Source organism: Salvelinus fontinalis, chromosome 4 (genome assembly GCF_029448725.1).
Source record: "Salvelinus fontinalis isolate EN_2023a chromosome 4, ASM2944872v1, whole genome shotgun sequence".
In the NCBI taxonomy this organism is placed as follows: Eukaryota; Metazoa; Chordata; class Actinopteri; order Salmoniformes; family Salmonidae; genus Salvelinus; species Salvelinus fontinalis.
In genome coordinates this window covers 30,663,787-30,685,957 of record NC_074668.1, presented here as the reverse complement: position 1 = coordinate 30,685,957, position 22,171 = coordinate 30,663,787, and the positions used below count along the sequence as shown (strand labels likewise).

At 39.6% G+C, this 22,171-nt stretch overlaps 1 protein-coding gene across 9 annotated transcripts in view; it reads left to right on the top strand.

The window, feature by feature from the left end:
- The first annotated feature begins 5,829 nt into the window (after nucleotides 1-5,829).
- LOC129853503 (pre-B-cell leukemia transcription factor 3) overlaps nucleotides 5,830-22,171 on the top strand; it is a 93,809-nt gene continuing 77,467 nt past the window's right edge. For 2 of the 9 annotated variants that reach the window (XM_055919617.1, XM_055919623.1), the window contains exons 1-2: nucleotides 5,839-7,143; nucleotides 7,868-7,941. In XM_055919617.1, coding sequence (XP_055775592.1) covers nucleotides 6,950-7,143; nucleotides 7,868-7,941 — 268 coding nt within the window. In that variant the 5' untranslated portion in view covers nucleotides 5,839-6,949. Of the gene's footprint in view, nucleotides 7,144-7,867; nucleotides 7,942-22,171 lie in introns of all 9 variants that reach the window. The other 7 variants (XM_055919618.1, XM_055919619.1, XM_055919624.1 and 4 more) reach the window with 7 other exon arrangements.

The window sequence follows — 22,171 nt, the reverse complement described above, 5'->3', positions numbered from 1 at the left end:
TTGTTGCCTCTGATTAATACCCTCCTTGCCTGGCCCGTGAGTTTTGGTGGGCGACCCTCTCTTGGCAGGTTTGTTATGGTGCCATATTCTTTCCATTTTTTAATAATGGATTTAATGGTGCTCTGTGGGATGTTCAAAGTTTTGCATATTTTTTATAACCCAACCCTGATCTGTACTTCTCCACAACTTTGTCCCTGACCTGTTTGGAGAGCTCCTTGGTCTTCATAGTGCCGCTTGCTTGGTGGTGCCCCTTGCTTAGTGGTGTTGCAGACTGGGGCCTTTCAGAACAGGTGTATATACTGAGATCATGAGACAGATCATGTGACACTTAGATTGCACACAGGTGGACTTTATTTAACTAATTGTGTGACTTCTGAAAGTAATTGGTTGCACCAGATCTGATTTAGGGGCTTCATAGCAAAGGGGGTGAATACATATGCACACACCACTTTACTGTTTTTTTGTGATTCTTTTGCAACAAGTTATTTTTTAAATTTCACTTCACCAATTTTGACATTTTTGTGTATGTCCATTACATGAAATCCAAATAAAAATCAATTTAAATTACAGGTTGTAATGCAACAAAATAGGAAAAGCGTCAAGGGGGATGAATACTTTTGCAAGCCACTGTAGTGCGTTTACACAGACAGTGGTGCAACAGCACCTCTTCAGCCACCCGAGCCACGGCCTCTAGAAAGCGGAGACAGCACAGGTGCATCAAAGCTGGGATCAAGAGACTGATAAAGAGCTTCTATCTCCAGGCCATCAGACTGTTAAAGAGTCACAATTAGCCAGGCTCCACCCAGTACACTGCCCTGAACTTTAGCTAATGTTACTAGCAGGCTACAACCTGGTACTTAGAGACTGCTGAGCTATGTACATAGAATCATTGAACACTGGTCACTTTAATAATGTTTACATACTGCTTTGCCCACTTTATTTGTATACTGAACAAAAGTATCAACACAACATGTAAAGTGTTGGTCCCATGGTTCATGAGCAGGTTCAAAGATCCCAGAAATGTTCTTCTACAATTTGTGCACAAATTAGTTTACATCCCTGTTAATGAGCATTTCTCCTTTGCCGAGCAGTATTTCTGTTTGTAATAAAGCCCCTTTGTGGGAAAAAACATTTTCTGATTGGCTGTGCCTAGCTCTCCAGTGGGATAAATAACATGAAATGAATGAACAATGTACACAAACCAAAGAAAATGCTGTTCATAATTTGGTTAGTAATTTCTCTGGTCATTTGGTCATTTACTCAAATCTCCCTCAGCAAGGGGATCACAGAGCCACCACTCAGACCAGGATCCACCTCACAGTCTCCTTACGACCGTCGGTCAGAGGTGGACACATAACCAGTACTTCTAGTTCCTTTTGGATCTACAAAGATTGAGTCATAATAACAAATGATACATTGTTAATTCCTATCATTTTGACATATTAAAGCAAAAACATTTGGATGTTCAATTAATTTGGAAATGTTGAATTCATTCGTTTTGTGTTCAACAAGATTTACAGAATTGTCATGTTTCTTTTTTTTAACTCTTTAGTATTCCCTGACCCCTTGCAGACACCAGGCTTCTAAAATCATACACCCATAACATCCTCACTTAAACGTTATCCTCCCATCACAACAGAGCAAGCCATTATATCAGTGCATGCTAATCTCCTAATTAACAAGCTAATTAGGCAATTACAGCTTTGCAGAAGGATGCCTAAATGAAATATGTCAACACAGTCACTGCTTTCTATGGCACCTGTGGGTCTTTTCAGATGTCACATTGAAAAGCATAATATACATTTGAACAGATGAAGCATAATATAAATTTGAACAGATGACGAAGTGTTGTATATGCACACTCATGTGTAGTTCAAACAGACTAGCATTCTCTGTGTTAAAAGTCCTCATTTCATTAGTAGTGATGAGTTAATTTGGCTCAGTAATTTAAAGTCCTTAAACATTTTATACCACACATCCTTTCCAACTATACCATGCCCATTCCCAACAAAGTCCACAGAAGGTAAATCATAAATCATCAGAATATTTCATTATGCAATGTGATGCGTAGATTTCTTGCCCTGGACTCAAGTGGTGTAGCTGTAACAGCAATCATTTATTTCAAATGTTAATCTTTTCTTTATAGAAGTGGGGCCTGTTTCAACGAATCCAGATCAACCAAAAGCAGGTATACAGTATAATAAACTTTCAGTTATGACTAACTCCTCTTTAAACCAACTGAAGTGGAATTACAAATGCATTAAAAGGTGTTTTTTGTATCCCTCAGAAGCAGTGGTTTCCTGCTGCAGATGATTAGGGAAATGAATAAAAGAAGAAGAAATTATTCATTTTAGATTAATAATATGGTTTCAGAATTGAAATCATAGTTTTATGACAATAATGCGCTCCTGGTTATGTAAACTGTGCGGTGAACTTACTGTGTCTTTTTGCAGGGGGCTGTCATAGTACGGAAATGAATTATGTTGACATATGGCTGAGAACAATGGTGAAAAGTCATGCTATGCAATGCAATGAAGAATCATGCACTGCAACAGAGGAGAGGAGCTCGAGCTGTACCTTTGAGCCCTCCTTGACAGGTATGCAGTCTGACTTGACAGCTCAGTATTTCAATGATAAATGCAGTAGTCCTGGGACTCCCTATTCACTAAACTCAAGAATGTGTTGAGCTGATACTTCAAGGTCAAGTGAATAAGAAAGAGCGGAACCACACAGTTCGCTAAAGAAGAGAATCTCATTTGCTTTTTGACTTGGTAGAAACTGCTTGCCGCGATCTCAACCCTCAGACCTTTTAGGTTCTTGACTGAGTCTAGAACCAAATCTCTCTTAAATGTATTTCATGATTTCTTTCAAAGGAAATGTACCTACACGGTGTTCAATGAAGTGATGCAAAAATAATTGGTGTTCCATTCTGATAACACTAAATCACTTTTGTCCATGTCCAATGATGGTCGTTTGATCCAAGAACAGTTTACAACATTTTGTAACTTATCTCAGGAGTTTTGAATGCCTCTGGGAATGCGCTTGAGTCAAAAGTTGTGCCCTTCAGTTTTCATTAAAGAGGCTGTAAGTTTAGTTACTGTTTTACCTCAAAACTAATGAAACCATACAATCATGTCATTTAGGATAACAGGGCTTTTGCTCATTGGCATGGATGAGCCCCTTCCTGTCCAATGAGGTAATTTCTGGCGAATATCTGTCTATTTATGGGACCCCTTTTACCTCAAGAGCACCTCCAGAGGCAAAATTTCTGTATGGCCTCTTTAATTCAGTCTTACAATAAATTAAGATAATATAACATGTTATGTGATGGGTCGTATGGTGCCACCAGGACAGAGTTTGTGTGAACTTCACTATCACCAACATGTTGAGCTCTCTGTCTAGTTTACACCAAAGTAGGGTGTGGTCCTTTGTAGTTCAGCATGGGGCTTGTAACACCAGGGTAGTGGCTTCGATTCCTGGGACCACCCATAAGTAAAATCTATGCATGCCTGACTGTAAGTAGCTTTGGATATAAGTGTCTGCTAATGGCATACAGTGCATTCGTAAAATATTCAGACCACTTGACTTTTGTTACATTACAGCCTTATTCTAAAATGGATGAGATTGTTTTTTTCCCTCATCAATCTACACTCAATACCCCATAATGACAAAGCAAAAACTGTTTTTTATAAATGTTTGCAAATGTATAAAAAATTAAGTACTGAAATATCACATTTACATAAGTATTGGTATTGTTTTTTTTATTCGGATCCCCATTAGCTGTTGCAAAAGCAGCAGCTACTCTTCCTGGGGTCCACACAAAACATGAAACATAATAAAGAATGACATAATACAGAACATCAATAGACAAGAACAGCTCAAGGACAGAACTACATACATTTTTTAAAGAGGTGCATGTAGCCTACATATCAATGCATACACACAAACTATCTAGGTCAAATAAGGGAGAGGCGTTGTGCCATGAGGTGTTGCTTTATCTGTTTTTTGAAACCAGGTTTGCTATTTATTTGAGCAATATGAGATGGAAGGAAGTTCCATGCAATAAGGGCTCTATATAATACTGTACACTTTCTTGAATTTGTTCTGGATTTGGGGACTGTGAAAAGACCCCTGGTGGCACGTCTGGTGGGATAAGTGTGTGTGTCAGAGCTGTGTGTAAGTTGACTCTGCAAACAATTTGGGATTTTCGACATATTAACGTTTCTTATAATAAGAAGAAGTGATGCAGTTAGTCTTTCCTCAACTCCTAGCCAAGAGAGACTGGCATGCATAGTATTTATATCAGCCCTCTGATTACCCTTTACTCAGTACTTTGTTGAAACACCTTTGGTAGCGATTACAGCCTTGAGTCTTCTTGGTTATGACTCTACAAGCTTGGCAACCCTGTATTTGGGGAGTTTCTCCCATTCTTCTCTGCAGATCCCCTCAAGCTCTGTCAGGTTGGATGGGGAGCGTCGCTGCACAGCTATTTTCAGGTCTCTCCAGAGATGTTCGATCGGGTTCAAGTTCGGGCTCTGGCTGGGCCACTCAAGGACATTCAACGACTTGTCCCAAAGCCAATCCTGCGTTGTCTTGGCTTTGTGCTTAGGGTCGGTGTCCTGTTGGAAGGTGAACCTTCGTTCCAGCGCTCTGGAACAGGTTTTCATCAAAGATCACTTTGTACTTTGCGCTGTTCATCTTTCCTTCGATCCTGACTAGTCTCCCAGTCCCTACTGCTAAAAAACATCCCCACACCATGATTCTGCCACCACCATGCTTCACCGTAGGGATGGTGACACGTTTCCTCCAGACCTGATGCTTGGCATTCAGGCCAAAGAGTTCAATCTTGGTTTCATCAGACCAGAGAATCTTGAACATAGGCCACTGTGTTATTTGGGACCTTCAATGCTGCATACATTTTTTGGTACCCTTCCTCAGATCTGTGCTTCGACACAATCTTTTCTCGGAGCTCTACGGACAATTCCTTTGACCTCATGGCTTGGTTTTTTCTCTGACCTGCACTGTCAACTATGGGACCTTATATAGACAGGTGTGTGCCTTTCCAAATCATGTCCAATCAATTGCATTTACCACAGGTGGACTCCAATAAAGTTGATCAATGGAAATAGTACGCACCTGAGCTTAATTTGGAGTCTCATAGCAAAGTGTCTGACTACTTATTTTTTTTATACATTTGCAAAAATGTCTAAAAACCTGTTTTCGCTTTGTCATTATGGGTTATTGTGTGTAGATTGATGAGGCGAAAAAATGATGTATTCCATTTTAGAATTAGGCTGTAACTTAACAAACTGTGGAAAAGGTCAAGGGGTCTGAATATTTTCCATATGCACTGTATATTATATACTCATCTCACACTTGCTATTCTGGGGTGTTTGCGTGATTTCAATGAAACAGTCTTATATGAATGGTGTGTAGGTATATGACGCTTAAATGTTGTAGCCTTGCATTCAGCTCAACAACTTGTCTGCTGCCATAGCAACTGCAGGGGAGCGCTGAGCAGCGCTGCCTGCCTGTGCAATGCATGTCACCCATAGCAACGACCAATCAGAAGTTTCTATCCTTTTGTTCAAGCACAGTGACGATAGAGGATATGGTGGGTGGGCTTTCAGGACCATGCATCTGCCAGCAATAGGACACTCTGGTCGTCAGTCGCATTCAAACACAGCATTGATTGGTCGAAGTGGTTTATTTCCAATATTATAAACATGTTTACTGCTTGCCTACCCTATGAGCCTCGGCTTGGTAGAGATGACTATACCATAGCCCTGAAAAGCAAAAAGTGTGTGCAATTCATTATCAGTTCTGTATTAAACTATATAAACATCTGATTAGGCCTATGCATTTTATTTTGTTTGTAACATGCACATTTTTATAATGTGTTGAATGACAGTATTTTGGTGCACGTGCACTCGTGAGGCATACGACAAGTGGAACTACACCGTTATTTCGTCATTATAATCACCATCTCAAGCAATGCACTGGAATTTTAGCTTTCGGGGTTCCAGAGAAGTGACAAGAATATAGACCCCTCCTCTGATGGGCGGAGCATGCATTTGTATTTCGATGTTGTCTTTTTTTCTCTCCAGCTCTTAATGTTCTGACACGTTTGCACTGAGTGAGTGGCATTGGCACACTTTCAATCGCTCACTACCTCTGCCATCAAACAACATAAAGCACACAGAGGCAGAGGCTCGCGCTCATAAATTTCAGCAGGCAGATATTTTTGCGCATCGCTTTACAGCGTGTAGCCTAATTAATTTCTCGCTGTTCTTTTTTTCTATAATTTTTCCACTAATGCAAAACATTTTTTTTTTAAATAATTGCAATACATTTACAGGTAGCAGGTAGGCCTACCAATTTCCTGTCTAAGTGTTATATTTTTTATATTTTCATTCACATGTTTATTGTTAATTTTCACTGGATATTTTGTTTCCTGCTGACAATAATGGGGATTTGAACATTTTCAAGAGGAATTGTACGAGGAAACATAATCAAAAGAAGACGACTAATAAATGACAGATCAGCAAGGAGCAATCATACACAACTCGTCAACTCAAAAGAGAAAGACGAATTGACAAGAGGACTCCTGCAGGATACGAGGGACAGCGGCTGTCATTTTGACAAATAAGTTTGAACAATTATAGCTTATGCATTTTCGGACAAAAACATTTATAGATACTCACACTTCGGACCGTGCATAAAGAAGGAAGATTGCAAGAAAGTGATTACTTGGACACGCGATATTGATACCATTACTGGTACTCAGCTAACGTTATCCTATGTATTTTTTCTTATAGGCTACGCGTAAACGCAATATCCCCAATATACAGCTCTCTAACGCAACACATGTTGTAGTTGTTTTTTTGTATGTGAGTTTTTCAAGCCAAGTTTCCATTTGTGTGGCTTCGTGATTCTGTTTCGGCTGACTATGGACGAACAAGCCCGGATCATGCAGGCTCTCGGCGGTGTCAGCTTGGCTGGCCACTCGATACAAGGAGGCATGGCACTGCCGCCTCCACATGGACACGATGGGATAGATGATGGGAGAAAACAAGATATCGGTGACATTCTGCATCAAATAATGACCATTACTGACCAAAGTCTGGACGAGGCGCAAGCAAAGTTGGTTCATTTATATGTTTTCTTTACAAAACACTTTACGCACCATTACTCACTATAGCTAATTAACATTCATGTAATAAAAGGCTGGCTATAAAATGCTGATCCATATGGCAATCCCATGGTCAAAATTATTTGCAGCGGCCAATGTAGATTAAAAAGTTAACAGCTGTCATCCAGTAATTCTAATAGTTTTGAAACTTGCTTCTGGCTGTGTGGAGGCAAAAAAATAAATAATAATGTGCAAAGTGCAGGCTTTACATTGCATTTACATATAATGTTGCGAATTGGTAGGTTGGGGCTCCTGTAAACATTGATGCGTATTTGTAAAGTACTGTTTCACAGTAACTCCTGGTATTTAAAAATAACGTTGGCTAATGTCCAAATGTAATTCCATGGTAAGTTATTTACCAATAGCAACAATTTTGAATGTAGGACTACACTCGTAGTTTCAATTGTGAATGTTCTACAAATAAACTTTTTTTAAACAAACTTTGAAGTCTTACAAAATAGTTAGCATTTCAACAAACAAAGCATCCATCGTCATTCGTGTTGACAAATCACTGTTTATGCTACAACTTTGCGATGCATGTCAACATGTGCAAAATTAGCAAGACCTCGAAGTTATTGTAAAGAACAAAGACACATTATTATCTTAAAAGTTTTAACAACTGAGGTGTTATAGTGACTATATTTCAATGTTGGTTCTTGTCTCAAACTGAAACAGGAAACATGGACTGAACTGCCACAGAATGAAACCTGCACTCTTCAGCGTCCTCTGCGAGATCAAAGAGAAAACAGGTAAGACTTCACATGAATTAAAGTGAAAGATTTAACATCAGGAGGACTGTATCAATAGGCAACATTGCTGAGCCCCAACGCATTTCACACCGCCATCTTTACTCTCCCCGTTGGCAGCCTTATCCGAAGTTATCAAGCGGGAGACAGAATCAGCTCCCGTCGGTCATGGCAATTTAAATGGGAAAATTCAGGTTATGGTTAACGTTACAGCCTTTGAGAAGCATCTGCAGATCTCCGCAAAAAGGTATCGGTGCTATCATGTAGAAATTGATATAGGGTTGTTATCCGATGGTTACATAGGGATGGAATGGACAATGAGGTGCGTAACAATCCTCCATATTTGATCATATTTGATCATAAATAAAGGAAATTCACTTGCTTTGGTTTTATTAGGCTACACCACACCATGCGCATTATATGAGCCGTTTCAGCGCCATGCATCTCGTTTTTTATTAAAATGGAAAGTATAGCCAACAGTGATGGTAATTATTAATCCTATATTTAGTCAGTTAGATTATAATCTCGTGCTTAATGAGGTTTGCTGTCCACAGGATGGATCACTATTGGCATTATTGGCACGAGTCTAACCATTGTTGCCTTCTGTAACGCACATAAAGCATTCAGACGATCAATAGAGCCAGCCGTTTCTAACGTGACAAGCTAAGTGCAATGAAACTGTGGAAAGTATATATAAGAGCATTGTAGAGCCTAAAAGAAAACATAATATTCAAATATCTGCCCAGCATTTGGGGACACAAGTTTTAGAACAAGTCTCTTGCCCACATTAATATTAATTTCCTAATACAAATGGGTAGCCTACGAAGGAGTAACTGTATGAGGGTTAATATATTGTTAGAAAATAGGACATGATTTAAGATTGGTATATTTTTTTAAACAGGAAATTGGTTTGGTCTTCCTACTACTAGCCTTCTACAAGATGATGAGTTAAACTCAAAAAGTTAAATAGGCTTCCCCCAAACAACACTATTGTGTGTGTGTATAGGCTGTGTGAGTGAGTTTGTGCATGCCAGTCTGTGCGAGCGCATGAGTGAACAATTGTGGAACCATGCTACTTTAAGATAACCTTTTTCAAATTCTAACCATGATAAATCCACAAGCTACTAAGGTTAGCATACTAATTGTGCAACCTATCTTATGCATCGTTCTTGTGCGTCGCAATGCCATGCAATCCTGACATCACAGCAAATCAAACACCATATATCGATAGAACACTATTTTATTATAATGCACATTTTCATTTCTGCTTTTTGCCCAAAGTCTTTCTAGTGGGCCTGAGGGTTTTGCCAAAAGGAGATTGCTCATAAGAAGACAGGAACCACATGCTACAGTCAGTGATGTGATGGTGTGCATCTTGAATACGCTTTTGTTAGGGTAGGTAGCCTAGACCAGTCGTTGCAAGGCCAGATGCATATCATATGGTCTTAATAAATATAATATCTCTTTTGGATATGACAACAAATACTATGATTTTACGCCCACGCTATTGGAGAAGGTATTTTTTGTGGATAGGATACTTCTGAAAATGTTGATGGGCCAAAAGGAGGTTAGTGCTAGTCAACTTCTCACATATAAACCTATTACAAAGATGTGTTTGGACTGCAATGCAATATACAAAATTAACATTTTCAGTATTGTAAGTGTATATATTTGTAATATTTAATTTAACCTTTATTTGACTATGCAAGTCAGTTAAGAACAAATTCTTATTTACAATGACGGCCTATATGAAAGCATATAAAAAATATTGCTGTTGATTCATTACTAAAGGGTGTGTGGCTGATTTTCTGGGGGATACTTTATACAGTGTAATAGGCAGAGGCTCTTTATTTTTATCCACAATATTTAACTATTTCTTTAAGACTTTATTTTATGGATTTAACATTTAAATCATTTAAGTTATTGAAATGTTTTATTCTATATCAAGCTGTTGCAGAAGCATTATAAGCTGTCCACTTTACTCTCGCTAGTGAATAGTGATCTTCGATACCAATGGTAAATCATATTATGTCAAGTTCCAGTCGTTTATGGCTACAAAAGACAGTATCACAACAGTGGTGCAAGCGTTTGGCATTTTTCCCTACATGTTGGTCAAGGCCACGTTTGGCATTTTTTCCCTACATGTTGGTCAAGGCCACGTTTGGCATTTTTCCCTACATGTTGGTCAAGGCCACGTTTGGCATTTTTCCCTACATGTTGGTCAAGGCCACGTTTGGCATTTTTCCCTACATGTTGGTCAAGGCCACGTTTGGCATTTTTCCCTACATGTTGGTCAATGCCACGTTTGGCATTTTTCCCTACATGTTGGTCAAGGCCACGTTTGGCATTTTTCCCTACATGTTAGTCAAGGCCACGTTTGGTATTTTGGTATCCTTTAAAAGAGTGAGAGAGAGAGAGGGATGACAGTTGTCAAATACCGGTAAACTCTTAAACCCAGTTGAAAGTTGCCTATCATAGAGAAACCCCTTAAATGACATTAATTTGCTACTGCTTTAAAATAGTGACGAGGTGTCAGATTCATGGCCTTTGTGTGGCTTATAAGCAGAAGTGACTTGGGTGAGATCATAAAACTTAATGAACTTCTCGGCCACAGGAGGTGTCCGCAGGGGCATGAGAAGGGCCCTCTTGGCTGCCTAGCCTACTTGAGGTATTCTTTATGCCTGTCGAGAAAGAAAGTGGGAAAGTGAGAGAGTGATTGTGTAAGAAAAAGGGGGAACATGATCACTGGATGTATATATAACACTGGATTACTGGATTAATCACTGGAAAGTGGGAAAGTCAGAGAGTGATTGTGTAAGAAAAAGGGGGAACATGATCACTGGATGCTCTATATAACGATGTGGGAGCGACTGTGAGTATACTGTATGTTTGATACTGTATGAGTGTGCATCATAGATTAATCCATGCATTAGTATCAACACACACGATATGCATGTACCCCTACACGCTTTCAGATCTTAACCCCACCTGTAGAACTTATCTCCGTGGGCACATATTGGATTACTTTTGACATTTTTATATTTTATATTACATTAAATATCTAATTAATTATGCATGAGAAATAGAGTCTCTAAGTATGCTAATTATTCAAATGAGCTTGTTTACTATTCCAGTTGTTGTAATCTTCTTTAATCCCTTTGATGGTCTTTGTTTCAATGTCATTTTCCACAATAACTAAACCAGTAAATAATATACTGTACTTCTGTGCTACTTTGTTTGAGCACTCAATTTGGAAAAGCCTGTGTGTAGCAATGCTTCTGGTTGTACATTTTCTCTATCCCAGTCCCTCTGATCAGTATGTGTTTTGTGTGCTGTGTGAAGTATGGGAGTAGCTGTAAAGTCTTTGTTTTTACAATTGAGAATTTAAATCCAGTTTTAGTTTGGAATTGAGATGTGTGTGTGTGTGTGTGTGTGTGTGTGTGTGTGTGTGTGTGTGTGTTTTGACATATGGACATTATTGATCTCATTTTAATCAGATAATCCAGTGCTTTATTTGATTATACTGTATCAATAGATACATAATACAACTGTATCAGTAGTTTCATAATACAATTAAATGCAATTAGTACAATGTACATGTAAGGAGAGAGAAAACTTTGAAATGTAAAATGCTTATTATTATTCTTGGATCACATTGTACCAGGTGTAAATAGAAACAGGCTAAATCAAACCTGAAGTGTTTGTATTGTAGCCATGTAAACAATGACAGCAAACATACTTGGATTTACATCTGTTTGAAGAGGTAATGGATGATGTGTGTCTGTCTGTGTGTGTGTATGTGTATATATCTCTGTGTGTGTGAGAGAGTGTGTCTGTGTGCGTGTGTGTGTATCTGTGTGAGTGTGTGTGTGTGGTTAATCTGCGGTTTGGAGTCACAGTCTTCCCCCTCTTAGCCATTGACAGATCTCAGCTGGTCTGGTGGCCTTCTTAACCAAACAGTTTTTCTCTCCCACTGTGGGTCATTCACATGCTCCCGTGGCATCATACAGAGGGATTGTTTGCTCCTTTCATGTCTGTTCACTGGCACATAATCTCAATGTCATTTAGCCACCCAATGATCCCATCCGGGGAAAACCATATCCAAACATGAATTTGACAGCAGTGCAGCAAACAAATATGGCTGTAAGTACTTTATGTTTACAGGATATGCTTCAATACTGTGCAGAACGTTCCGTTTTTTTACATTCATATGTATGTTAGAAGTAAGAAGGACGTTTTAACCCACCTAGAATCTCAGAAACGCACTAGGGAACTTGGTGCATGGCGGTGGGTGTTGTGTGGTTGGGAAAGAAAGTGGGATGCACTTGACTGGTAAACAGACTATTTGTAGTGTTCAGAGGATTTTTGGCACTCTTCTTACTCTTATTGTAGACCCAGAGCAGATTTCCTCATCGCTAATGCCCTAGAAATATTAATGCACTTTGATATGCTAATTAGGGGGCATTATGCAAGAAATTAGATTAAGTGGCAGCATGAAGTCATTTGCCTGTCAGTAAATTGAGTGTTTTTAGCAGGAGGGGTTTGTTTTTTCACTTTCTCTTGTTTTTGCATTTCAATGAGCTGAATGTGAGATATTGCTGAAACTGCTACAATTCTTTACCTTTTTATTGTCCATTGTTTATTTTCTCTCTCACTCATCATGTTTGATATCGGCAATCCGCAAATGATGACACGTGTTTGTTCTTTGACACATTCCTTTTGTCCACACCTCTTCTGAATTGTGCCCAGCATGTCAGGGGTAGATAAAGAAAAGTAAACTCTAAAAAGATACGTTTGCTGATTTTTTTTTTTTTACTGTAGCTTGAGGAAGACATACAGTGCACTGGGCATGAGATCTCAGTGCTAATCAGATGGGTTTTGCAGTAGTTTCTCTGTGCTGGGTTTGTTTTCTCTCCTCTCGTCTCTCTCTTGCCCTGGAAGCGAGGCTCGCATCAGCAGCGGGAGCAGCAAGAATAACAAAGGTGAAAGATTACCTCCATATGGTATTTCTGACCAGGAAAAGGAAAGGTTCTGCAAAAGCACTCCTCTTTGATGTGAAGTTTAATCAATAGAAAGAGATTACAGAAAACTATTACAGGCTAAATCACAGCGCGCCACAGAGGCTTAGTCCTCTCCACAGCTCTCTCAGCTGCACTGCACTCCTCCTGGCTGTGTATTGACTTGTTGTTTTCCTGACCTTTGACTCATCAAGTTCAGAAATGGGAGGTCTGGTCTGGAGAGGTAGGAGATTGCAGGAGGCTCAGGCTGATAAATGCCCAGATCCAGTGTGTAGAGCAGTGGATTAGAGAGACTAGTTACAGTATCTGACATGGGAGGTAGGGTTAGCCTACATGTTAGCCTCCTCATACTGCTGATACCACTGCTGAACATGCCACAGTATTTGTCTGTTAGTTCATCTATGTGCACGCTGTGGTTATGAACAGTGGACTGGCTGGCTGAGTAACTTTCAGATTGAGGTTGTAATTAACCACGTGCAAGGCTGACTAAATGCATTACCCTGAGTAAATATAGTTAGGATTGAGGGTGTAAACATTTGTCAAACCTTTAGGGAACATTCATTTTAAGGCTCCCTGACAAAGAGTTAATGAGACCCCTAAATCTAGTTTGTTGTTAATTTGACATGCCATTATGATTATTATGAATATTATGATTATAGTTATATTAAATTGAGAAAACAATGAAGTTAACAGTGTTACAATCCTTACCATGGACCAAGATCAAAAGCCAATATTTGTGAAGACTGCCTTGTTCTTTACCCTTTGCTTTTTATAGTGTTGGATTTGTGCAAAATACCACAGTCAATGTATGCCGTCGAACAGAAATCCATTCAACAGACAGACAATTGACTTTGGATGCTTTTTGTTCGAGAGTGCCTCAGTGATGCGGCTGCTGCGACTAGATAGCGCTCGGCAGAATGGCTCGCTCACAGCTGGGTTCCTGGCCGTCTCAATGGCAGGGCTACTTGTGCTTCCTCTGCAGCGGGTAGGGGATTGGGAAGATGGGGAGGTTATCTAAGCAGCTCCCAAATCCCCTGCTTTCTCCTAACAGCAGAGAAAAAAAGCATATGATAAAGAGAGAAAATAGAAAAAGTGGGGTGCGTATCAGTATCGATGGGGAGGGAAATCTGGAATGTTATATGTTCACATTCTCCCAGTATTTGTCGTATTTTGTTTTCCCGACTGCTACAGTATAGCAGCACCTGAATCTGATTCTGATCTGAATGAGGTGCTTTGGTACGATAACCTGCTGGTGCTGATGACCCTCCATCTGTACTCACACACACCCCATCTTATGCTTGCCTCTCTCGCTACCTCTTCTATAGCTGTAAGCGTTTTCTGTGGGCTCCTGTGCAAACAGCAGCCCATAATTGTATTTTTGCCAATACATTATACAAATTAGTCTTTATGGCAACTGGCATAAAAATGTGCATCCTCCAACAATATTTTAGTAGGTTAATTGCAACATTTCTCAATTGTACATCTGAGTTGTTGTTAATTAGGCATGACAAAGTTGGTGAACTAGTTATCTTCAGGCGGTGGCAGCCAGGAGAGGCTGCTTGGGATGCAAAAGGGAAAGCTTGATTGAAACGTTTGACATCGGTAAAGCTTGGAGCAGCATTGCTTGCTTTCTGTGCACTCCATTATCCTCAGTGTTCTGGTCCCTCTCTCAGCTAACCAAACAGAGTATCCCACCTGAACCAACATGCTGCTGAAGCGTGATGAATAATAGAAAAGAAAATTAGAATAAATCTCTCAGATCCTCCTCAGCATTGTTCAGCCTCATCCATCAGGAAGAAAGGCTCCTCCCACATTGACCCAGTCTGGGTATCAATGACATTGTCTTATATTTGCTAATCTCATTTAATAAATGTGGTCCCTGCACCCCCACCCCCAACTCTGGAGATGAGCTCATGTTTCATTTAATTACCTTCTACCTCAGATCGTTCGGTTTGCTCCATTCTTTGTTATTCAAGAAAATACAGTGAATATGAACATGTAAAATATTACCTCATAGACAGAATTCTGTTATTGGAATTTCATTGGAGTTTATTAATTCAGTTGGCTTCAAAACTTTTTTTTGTCAATGGGAATAAGTTTGTCTGTCGTGTTAGTTAATTCAAGATGTTCAACCCCTGTATAACTGATCATAATAAATGTTTTAACACATTTATTTCACTGTGATCGTTGCATATAGCTAGGCCCTCCTCTCCAGCGGTCAGATGTCATAATGTTTCCCCCGTGGGCCACCTGGTGCTTTATGTTCATGTTGGAGACATTTTTGCAACATGGAGGTAACTTGTTCTCCATCAGGGCCCTGGCATCTGTTAGCGAGGCGTCTCCTCTAATATATTACTGGAGTTGTGCGCCCTTCAGACCAGAAAGAGACCAGCTGATGAATTCGATATCACCTTTGACTTGTCAGCTATTCTTTGCAGGTTAACCAAATTGCGCTCAGTATGAAACATTACATTTTCATTCAAAGAAGTGAATGTTAAGCCAGCCACAGCTGTTTTCAATATTTTATGCTTTTCTCCTGACATGTATATGACATAAGTACAATTTGTGATGTGTTGTCATCAATAATTTTGTCAGAAAGCATAAAAGCTTGAAAAGCCATCCAACCAGCAATGGTGTTTATGTCCCGTATGTACTACAGCAAAATATAAAATTACCATTTACCCATGCTCACCTCGCTGGACGGTTCCTGTCAGATATAGATTTGACAGCGAGTAATTCTGTTAAATCAATGCGTTTTATGTTTATTTATTGATGTTTTCATAAGTATACATTAGTATGCTAGATTTGTGTAGGTACTATTCAGTTCAAGCCCATTGAGGAATAGTCTGAATGTATCTTATGGAGCGATAAGTGATATTGATTGAGTAAGAGCTAATCACAGATCAGGTCAGGTAACAGAGACACTGCACCAATGCAATGGGCAGACTGTTACACAGTAATAAGACTGATACAACTAGAAACAGAGCAAAGGTTTGGTTACCGGATGTTTCCTATAGAGTTTCTTTATCTGAGTCCAATCCTGATCTTAATGTTTTAACGCAGTATCATTAGATGGTGGAACAATATTTCCATAGAGCGTTATTAGTGTAAAGAGTGTCAGATGGAGAGACGGGTACAAAGCAAGTCCTCTCTCGGTAATGATACTGCTATTTATAGGTCCCCATTTCATTAGCTCCAGTGTTTCAGAGAAGATATTTTCTCATGGGGCAATAGATGCCTGATGTTCATTTACTCTCCATACACATTAAATGTGGACAACCAACATACCAGAATGTTTTTAGTAAAGAGGCCCCCCCCCCCCCCCCCCCCCCTCTGTTTACAGGAAATATATTTTGATGTTATTTGTTATTGTGTTGATCCATTCTATAATTGACTGAGTCATCTTTCGAGGTTTGATGATACATATCATATTATCCATGTAATACAGTAACAGGGTATAGTGAAGGGAACTTTTACAGGCGATCATTTGTCCTTCAGAGAGGTGTTGGCATTTTCAATTTCATCTAGATGATTAGATTTACAGATTTTATTTGAACAGTTCTAACATTTGAACATTGCAAGGCTTCAAATCGTTATCCATGTTACCACACACATACTATACAATGTTGCGTAGCGTTATGTAGCTCTTATAGAAAACAGAACAATGTGTTATTGTTGTCTATTTCTGCCCTTATCACATGTATTGTTTTCACAAAAGGTCTTTTCTAAAGTTCTCTCCTTATTTGTTCATCTGAAATTAAGTCCCTTTTTCTATTGTTCCGCAAACCATTGTTCCACACGGTTCATACATTAGAATGATATATTGAAGGCAGAAATGGGAAAAAGACTGCAATGCAATGAAAATTTAATCAGCGTCTTCTGCTGCTTTAATAAGGCAAATAATTCTTATTGGCTGCTGTGTTAAGATTTCTAATATTTAATTCATACCAAACCTTGCACTATTCTACCCCTGCCCTGACAAGCCCCACTCTGCTGCCTGCCAAAAGGCAACATTAAAAACTTAAAAGCAGATGTGGCGGCAGGGTAGCCTAGTGGTTAGAGCGTTGGACTAGTAACCAAAAGGTTGCAAGTTCAAATCCCCGAGCAGTTAGCCCACTGTTCCTAGGCCGTCATTGAAAATAAGAATTTGTTCTTAACTGACTTGCCTAGTTAAATAAAGGTAAAATTAAATGTAAATGTCTGAAAGCATCTGGATGGCCAGTTTTGAAGTCATCACTAAATGGTACTACCTTGCATTATTAACTATTATTAGGGACAGAGATTGTTTATCAATTGATAGTCTTTTTTACTTAACATTAAAATGAGAATAGAACATTTTGAATATTTGCCAGGTCAGATGGAACATAGCATCAATCGTTTCACTGAAACTCCTTGATGGCCTCGTATTTGTGTTTTTAAAGGCAACTTATTGGCTCCTGGTGTTGAACACAGAGAAACCTTATATTATTTAAGTGATTCAGATTTACTATCTTTACTCCTAAAACAATATACAAGGGACTGAAAACCCCTTCCCCTTCTATCGTCATATTTTCTTATGGGTTGGTGAATGTTTCAGACTACTCGAAATGTACCTTTCCCTTTCTTCCTTGAAGTTCATTTTTGTGGGCTGAAGCAACGGAAAGATGGCAAGTGGCCAAAGGCTAGGTGATGGCTCATGTTAAAGTGAAACGGCAGGTCCTGTTTTCCTCTCTTGGTGAAATGGCTTAATTGGTGTCAGAGCCCGAGGGATAAAGGCCTCTTGCTCTGAACATAGCCACACCGTCATAGTCTCCCCTCAGCCAGGACAAGCGGGTAACGTCTGGTGGTGAATGAGGACTAAGCCGTGCCATAACAATATGCAGTGATGTTTGGGATGACAGAAATTAATACGCACTTGCTCCCAGAAAGTCATGATTAATGACGGCGAGTAGGGGAACGCTGTCCCTCCTCTTACTCCACTTTGATGGGGATTGAAAAGCAAAAGAGGCTGGTTTCTCTTCTCTTTAGAAAGTGGATGTCACCCAGAGTACATTACTGCTGTTTTTCTTTCCCATTTTTCCTCAAGAGGAAGGCGGTGGGGGATTGGATGGTCCCTCCTAATGAATTTAGGATGGGTCCGCTCCCCTGATTTGGAAGTGGACCCATCCTGTCCAGTAGCAAGCTGGTGGGAGTACTCAGTCTTCCTTGGAGTTATCGCTGTTAGGAAGTACATGGGAAAGTAAAAGCACCTACTGATATAGATAATTACTAATATTACAACCTAACAGTTATTCACAAATGTATGTTTCATTTGATTATCAGATTCGCTTAACATCTTTACTATATGTCGATAGATATTATAAACCAGTTAATGACATGCTGGCAACCTATATCCATATATCAAAATTATTTATGATGTCTGTGAAAACTAAAATAAGATATATTCAATGTTGTGAAAAAAGAATGATGACAATGTGCTTTTTCATAGTATCTGTGTTTTTGAAATTACCAACATAAATCTTATTTAAAGGTCCGATGCAGCCATTTTTATCTCAAATAATTTCTGGGAAACAATTATGTATCTTACTGTGATTGTTTTCAATTAAAATGTTTTTTAAAAATTGCTTCTTAGCAAAGAACATTTTCTCAAACAAGAATGTAGCTAGTACTGTTGCGGATAGGTCTGAGTGGGTAGGAAAAAACAGAAAACTAGCTGTTATTGGCAAAGAGTATGAATTGTCTTTCTTGTTGGTCTATTCACTTTTTTTACTGCCAAAACTCCATCCCACCAAAACAGGCTGAAATTTCAAGCGGTCTTTTCAAACAGCTCTTACACTAAAATGACATTATCAACACTTTCACAATTGGACAGTATCATTCCAACCTGTGGAAATATATATAAAACACAGGAAATCACGTTTTTGACTGCACTGGGTTTTAACATCTTCAACATTGAGGCTTTTCTGAAAGTGAACAATTCAGGGCCCAATGTGTGAACACAATGAACTGATGTGCAGTAGCCATGATATCAGTATCTGTTGTGTCCTAGCAGGAGACACATTAATATTTAATCCTGTCTGCCATAGAGATCCCCAGACCCTTCTTTTCAGGCCTTACTTTCACTAATGTATTTTCCACCTTCCCAGGTATTTCATTTCTACGTAATGTGGAATTAAAGCATGCATTAGGATGATACCAGGCACCTTGTAACCGATTTCTAAGGACATGTGTCTCTGCACATTGCAGTGAAAATTCAAAAAGCAAGTTTTGACAACAGAGATTTTGCTGACACAGAGTATTTCTCACACTTCTTCTCAAATAAACACTAGCTCTTTCAGAATGATTGATACATATTTAGATAGCCTTTTCCCCCCTCATACTACTGTGGAAGGTAGGACTTTATGCAAGCAGCAGAAATATCAACGTTTTAAACAGTCTCATAAGGGTCTGTCTCTGCTCCCAGATGGGTGTGTAGGAAGACAATGTCAGCTTTTATTTTGGTTCTCAGTGATCTGAACAGTTACTGTCTCACCATTCATCATTTCAGTTGCTTCCTGTTGATGCTTTGTACTGCAGTGTACTAAGACTCAAAGCCCACATCAACAAGATCTCATAAAGTCAATGAATCAGCATAGTTGCAGGGGTTTGTTGACTATTTCAACCTTGGCACAGTCACTACAAGGTTGTTGGATCGAATCCCCGAGCAGACAAGGAAAAAATCTGTCGTCCTGCCCCTGAGCAAGGCAGTTAACCCACTGTTCCTCGGGCGCCGAAGACGTGGATGTCGATTAAGGTAGCCCCCCACACCTCTCTGATTCAGAGGGGTTGGGTTAGACATAATGAATGAGGTATCCCCCTTTACCTTTCTATATAGTAAGTTGCTGCACATGTCAGTCTGTATTTTGTACTGTAATGTCCTCAATTTGCTTTTGGACTTTGAAGATAATTATGTAAATTGAGAGGCCTCCCATGCAAGGGTAAACATAGCTGTGTTAGGACAGAAGGCATGGTTCCCCTCTTTCTCTAAATAATGAAAAATAAACCCTAACATCATGTGTGCATGTGCGCAAGTCAGCCAGCCTGTCAGGTCCCGGTGTGAAGGCTTGGTTCGAGGGTGCTTGGTGCCTCTGTCTGTAAGTATGCCGAGCATTGCCTGACCTCCCGGGTGCTGAAGGAGAGCATGGAGTGGCAGAGTTAATTTATTTAATGACTGAGCGTCTTATATCTCCCGAGCCCTGATTAGAATCCTTGCTTGATGAGAGAAGCGATAGAGTGCACCAGCCTCATGCACGTAGACCCACAGGCTCCGATTCCTCCATCCTCTCTCCTCCCCACCCCCACTCTGTCTCCGCCACTTTCCACAAAACCTTCAGTAAAGATCAGAAACAAGGCTTAGGGAAAACCATGCCATAGAGTGAGGTGTTTTACAATTCTTGGCTGTACACCTGTGATCATTTTGTAGTGTACCTCATCTATAATTTAGTATGGTGAGCTAAAGCGAGCGATGCTGGGAAATCCGAGTGAGGAGTAATTGTGATTAGTTGTGTGATCAAGATGAAGATCTGTATGAACGTGGGAAAGCCAAACAGTGTGTGTCACTTTGGCAGCAGTGGCTGTTAGCAGTGGGGGAGCTGCGGTTGTAAAAACCATGCCCTCTCTCTCTGCCAGCATGTCTCTTGTGGAGCCAAAGCACTGCCCTGTAGATCTGGACTGGCTGTGGGAGGGAATGCAGAAAACACTGAGGACTGTGGAAATAAGTGCTAAGAGCCCTAATTGTGAACGGGTTGAAGTAATGACATACTTCTCTGAGCTATCATGACTAAAGAGGTGAGAGAGAGGGGGAGAGAAGTGGCGTAGAGGGAGAAAATACTCCCTGCTTCTAACATTTTCATAAGCCATCATCAGTAATGCAGCAGCAGCCTCACAAACCAGAAATGATTTCTTCAGACATTGCTGTCAAGTCTTATTCAAATAGCAACCTCACATTTGAATAACAGCCGACATTTTGAATGAATTAATCAGACAAGATAGTCTAGGCCTTTTCTCATTACTCTACGGGTCAGGCTGGGGAAGATATATGCGGTGGTGATGATATACTTGTCTTTAATAGTGATTTATGGAGATTTTGGATTGTACTCGATTTGTCAAAGGGCCTGGTAGCAGACAAAAATAGGGCAGTACATATTTCATTACCTAATCTTTGATTGATTCCATGATGCTAAAATATATAATCTTGTTGTTTAGGTGCATGGAAATCCCTTGTTAAGGCTGCAGCCTGGCGTCAAGAGCAGAAATACACACGCTTGCACACACACACACACACACACACACACACACCATTTTCATCTTCTCATAGACCTTTCCCATTTTACTTTTCCTATGCAATTAAGCGAGGGCTGTAAATTACAACTGTGCAGTACTTTAATTATCACAGTGTTAAAATAGAGATCCTGTCTTTGAGAGGATTTCATTAACTTACTGACTATCCTGTGTGTGCTCATTTTTTATTCCATAATCATAAGATTCATTTGATTTACATGATGTAGTTGTAGGTACATGTATGTAATGACACAGCCAGCCCATGACACAGGGCTATTCTGGCAAGTGAAAGATAAGTACCTATCCTAAAATAGAGACAACATATTCATGTCAGTTTCCAAAGTCAACAACGATCTTGACATTTGCTGACAGTCTTGTGTTAAACTATTTTGGCTTCCAAGTTGTAATGTAAAGTAAGTTAAATATTTAATTTAGGTGTGAATCCAATACATAATAGTTTTATGACATGCATCCTTTCTTGTTTTTTACTAGCCACAACAACTTCATTTCCACATATATTTTTTCTAATTCCTGAAATTATAATTCTTTTCTATTTACATAAAGCCATTGTGTTTGACCAGGCTGTAAGCCAAGAACAGTTCATATAGTGGAACGAAATGCCAATTACATTCAACCTACTCTGTTTATTGCTCTTAGAGACTTGAGTTTGTGGTTTCAGATTGATGTACAGCAATGTTCAAGCTGGCTGTGTGTGAGTGTGTGTGTGTGTGTGTGTGTGTGTGTGTGTGTGTGTGTGTGTGTGTGTGTGTGTGTGTGTGTGTGTGTGTGTGTGTGTGTGTGTGTGTGTGTGTGTGTGTGTGTGTGTGTGTGTGTGCCAGCTACCTTGCTTTGGGCATGTGTTGTTAAGAGTGTGTGAGGGTGAGACTGCAGTATGTTCTGTTTATAATTCTCTACAT